The 4,936-nt window shown below is 36.8% G+C and overlaps 1 protein-coding gene across 2 annotated transcripts in view; it reads left to right on the top strand.

Annotated features, from left to right (window-relative positions):
• The window catches only part of LOC145283624 (uncharacterized), a 164,669-nt gene extending 161,740 nt beyond the window's left edge, over window positions 1-2,929 (top strand). For both annotated transcript variants that reach the window (XM_080132573.1, XM_080132574.1), the window contains one exon: window positions 1,194-2,929. In XM_080132573.1, coding sequence (XP_079988699.1) covers window positions 1,374-2,024 — 651 coding nt within the window. In that variant the 5' untranslated portion in view covers window positions 1,194-1,373 and the 3' untranslated portion in view covers window positions 2,025-2,929. The remainder of the gene's footprint in view (window positions 1-1,193) is intronic.
• The last annotated feature ends 2,007 nt before the right edge of the window (window positions 2,930-4,936 follow it).

Raw genomic sequence — 4,936 nt, 5'->3', positions numbered from 1 at the left:
AGAACAGATTACTATAGATATTCCAATACGGTTTTTATCGTGATTTTTGTAGAAAAATGAACGGACAAACAAGAGATAGACTAACTCCAGTAATAACAAGCAACCTCTCTTCTAGATGGACATGCATCACATCTCTCGATAAATATACATACAGACGTTCGAGTGTCAATCATGGATTGAGGTAGTTCTAAGTCTAGCCGCGTTAAAGAGCTTTGATACAGCGAAAGAGTCTATCTGTGAGTTACTATATATATATCTATGTATATATTGAGAGAGAGAGAAAGAGAGAGAGAGAGAGAGAGAGAGAGAGAGAGAGAGAGAGAGAGACTATAAGGATCAACCTGGCGTTTCTCGGGAATCTTTTTACTTTTATTTTTCTTTTGCTTACTGTGGAATCTTTTGTATTTTCTATAACACTGGGTAACAGCCAAAAAACGTCAGGGGTTTCTCAGCTGATTTAGACCGATTTTTGTGTTCTGAGTCCGAATATCACATTGATTTTGCTCTATCAGGTCAAGTTTTTGAGATACAGCCATAGGCCTTCCTGACGAGCTATACATATGCTAATATCAAGGGTTTTGACTTCAATCATTGTTTTCATGAAGAATATATCGAATTACAATACACAGACACGAATAATATTATAAATAATTAATATATTTGTGTTTATCATAAATTTATGTGTATAAATATGTATAGAATTTATTTAATATTTAATATATTTTTGTGTGAATTTAGGCTAACGAGGGTTATACTTTAGCAAATTTGGGTCATTCTTCCCAAGGACTCCGTAGTGACAATATTGCCTCTTAGATTCTCTCTCATATTCTCATTACCTTAACATTCATTGCCTTTGCCTTAAATTAAGTACAATTGTGGCATATTCAGTGGCTATAAATCTTAGTAATTAATTTATTAACCGTCTATGTTTCAGTATGAGCGTATTTAAAGAGCAGTAAACGGGGGATTCAGCTTATATTTGTTTATTTTCCTTTTTCGAATTCATCGGGTTTTTAGAACAACAAAAGGAATTCCACAATAAACCAATCAATCAATACCTGTCTCACCATTATTCCATAGGAATATATAAATAAAATATAATTCAAAATTTACTTAATTGACCCCTAGCCAATCAAATTGATTCTAAATTTCATTGTCTGACACTCAGCTGCATCTTTCTTTTTTTCTTTCAGTTTATTATGATGGCTTCGGATCGACGGTCATGCAGGGCTAATCCTGACGTGTTCTGCTACATCTGCGGAGAATACACGCTGTCAGGGGATAGGAAGAACATCACAATATTTGTGAAGCGCGCCTACGTGGCTTACTTTAAAGTCAAGCTGGGTGACCAAGATAAGTCATAGGCACCACACATGGTACGCAAGACGTGCGTGAAATACCTCCGGCGGTGGGCGAAGGGAGCGAAAACTTCACTGAAGTTTGGGATTCCGATGGTTTGGAGGGAGCCGTTTGACCATGCATCGGATTGTTACTTCTGTGCCATCAATACTACTGGCATCAACAGGAAGAATCGACACAGCCTCCAGTACCCCGACCATCTATCTACCCGCCGTCCAGTGGCTCACTGCGAAGAAATTCCTGTACAAGCTTTCACACAGCTTCCCGACAGTGACGACGAGGCCACCACTACAGACGATCAAGGATATAAAGAAGAGTTCGAATATGAAGCACAAGATGGTCCGCAGCTCTTTTCACAATATGAGCTTAATGATCTGGTTCGGGATCTCCGCTTGTCGAAGACTTCCTCCGAGCTGTTGGCCTCCAGACTCAAAGATAAAAATCTACTTAGCAATGACGCGCGTATCACTTTCTTTCGTAGAAGGCATGAGGATTACATGGCCTACTTCTGCCAGAAGGAAGACCTCGTGTACTGCCTAGATATTTTTCTTGTTAAACTCGGCGCTCTTCAATACGATCCGAGAGATTGGCGACTCTCCATTGACAGCTCCAAGCGCTCTTTCAATCCTTGTTGCGCACTCCACAACTCTCAAAGAGAAATATGAAGCAGTGAAGTACGTGCTCGACAAAATCCAATATGAGCAGTACAAATGGATCATCTGCGTTGACTTAAAGATGGTGAAATTTCTATTTGGTCAGCAGTCCGGGTTCACGAAGTATCCATGCTTTATATGTATGTAGGACAGTCGAGACAGAGCCCAGCACTATGTAAAGAAAGAGTGACCGGCGTGAGAGCAGTTAGTATCTGAGGAGAGAAACATCATAAACTAACCTCTTGTTGACCGGGAGAAGATATTGATCCCAACACTACACATGAAGCTTGGGTTAATGAAACAGTTCACGCTCTGGACATGATGGGAAGTGCTTCAACTACCTGTGCCGAGTCTTTCATTGACTGACCATTGAGAAGCTGAAGGCCGGCATTTTCGATGGTCCACATATACGGCAGCTCATAAAGGACACAGAGTTCCAAAACTCCATGAACACCCTAGAGTGCGCCGCGTGGAAATCGTTTGTGCAGGTGGTGAACAACTTCCTGGGGAACACGAAGGCAGCAAACCACGCCAGACTCATCAGCAGCATGATAGAGGCCTTCCAAAAACTCGGGTGTTTGATGAGTATAAAGATGCACTTCCTGTTCTCACAGATAGAGAAGTTTTCTAAAAACCTTGGAGCGATGAGCGACGAGCAGGGAGAAAGGTTCCATCAGGACATCCGCCAAATAGAGGAGAGATACCAGGGGAGGTGAGACGCAGTCATGATGGCGGATTACTGCTGGTCGCTAAAGAGAGACAACCAAGCAACTGCCCACACATGGAAATTGAAGAAACGCCGATTTATGCCGTGAATTCTGAATTTTTGTGTCATGTAACGCTCATACTTATACTAATATTATGAAAATTATGCTTAGCAAATTTGATGGACTAAATAAAAACTGAATGAATTTGGATACGTTGACTTTTATTTCTTGAGGAAAACGGAAAAAAATCGTCAGGGGTTTCTCAGCTGATGACCCGCAGAAATATTTTTTTTTTTTACGAAAAATCGATCGACGACAACCACTCAAAATGAATGTATTTACCACAAACACTATTATCATGAACGACGGTAAACATGTTGTGGCTTAGGAAAATAAGGGATAACATACTAAACATATGTAAAACTTCCATTTCTACGACCAGTGATAGCCCAGAACTAGTTTCCTCAGTATCTAAACATAACTTTTCGCAAATAGCTTTACCTCAGATTTTAACTTTGACAGCACAACCACCTCGCTCCCACGCAAGTGCTCCTGATATCATATCAGTTATTGTGCTTATGAATTTGCTGTTGGTTCAGATATCCTTAAAATGCATTCACGTATTGCTTAAAAAGTATATTCTTTTTATTGTCGTTGTCCACTAGATAAAAATACTATTGATCGGTTTTCTGCATCTCATCATAGTTTCCTCTTCTTCACGAGCAAGCTTTCTAAGCCTGTGCTAAATACACACTTTGCCAATTACTTCAGCAAAAGCAACTTAGGAACAATAAATATGGATCTCGTCTCCTGAAGTGCTGGCAGTAATATTGCATAGAATCAGTTAACTCCTTGTTTCAACTGCTATAGCTCTTGACATATTAAAGGCATTTGAGTTTTCCAGAGAGAAGTATAATATATATATCTATAAAAGTTAAATTGTGTGTATGCCTGTGTGTGTACATTTCCCTACCAAACTACTCTGTAAATTTTCAGTCTACAGACTCGAGATTTGACATAAGAGGTATTAAGATTTGGGAAAATCTTTTTAATCGGTTTTCGGTCAGAGATTTGACTGTCAAGAGGTCAAAATTCGATGATTTTACCTTTGAAAACTTTACCAAACTTCTCCGTCAATTTTGGGTCTAATCACTTGCAATTTTAGATGTTGATTACTTGGACATGGATAAAATTATTTTATTTGATGTTAGCCCAAAACAATAAATGTTAAAGGGGTTAAAGTTGGAAAAAAGTTTAAATATTTGAAATTATATATAAACTGCATTCAGACATAAGGCAAGCTTTTTAATCGGTTTTTGGCCGAAAATTTGGTTGCCAAGGTGTAAAAGTTCAAAATATTTGATCTTTGCGGTCTCTACTAAAATATTCAGCCAATTTTGTGCTTAAACATTTGAAATTTTACATAAAGGGTATTCAGATATGCAGCAAGCTTTTTAATCAGTTTTAAATTCTAATTACTTATCATTTAATCGACAACAAATCCGTTTTAATATGCTCTATCGTTGCATTGTTGATGGCTAATAATGAGCTGTAGTAAAAATATTATCTAACAAATTTAACAAACTGGTTTTGTTACAAATTCGATCAGATGCTTTCGAAAATGTTAAAATTTTAATTCCAAAAAGTGCTTTAAGTGCCATTTGTAACCAACTTATTCTATTTAAAGTGTACTTTAAAAATAAAATTAAATTATTAGACATATTTTTGCAATTAGATTATTTATATATCCACATTGTTAACAAACTATGCATTTCTTATTGTAATATCTTAATTTCTATAAAATTTCTAGATTTAAGCACATTTTAAAACTTTCAACTTTTTAATAAATGAGAATTTGGCTAAAATTTTAAATCCCGAAATTACTTTTTGTTAAACATATTTAGAACATTATTTATGACTATTAATCAAATATTTTAAAATCAATTTGACATCTGACAAATTTTAATATTAAAATCACAACTATTCAAGTATCATATGTTTTGATTTTTTAGATGGGAATTGATAATACGTATCCTTTAGACAACTGTACACATTTTGAGTGCGATTTTTATAATGTTTAGGTAGATGTGATCCTCTTTAGGTGTCCTTTGTTGAGGGAAATCTGTCAGTTAAACTCGGGAATCTGTACGGAATTTCGAACGAAACCTTTTATTTTATTCACTATGGAAGCATGCACTCGTTCACCCAACTTTCGTG

Source organism: Euprymna scolopes, chromosome 8 (genome assembly GCF_053919585.1).
Source record: "Euprymna scolopes isolate OS-2025 chromosome 8, ASM5391958v1, whole genome shotgun sequence".
Taxonomy (NCBI): domain Eukaryota; kingdom Metazoa; phylum Mollusca; class Cephalopoda; order Sepiida; family Sepiolidae; genus Euprymna; species Euprymna scolopes.
This window is presented reverse-complemented; position numbering and strand designations above follow the sequence as displayed.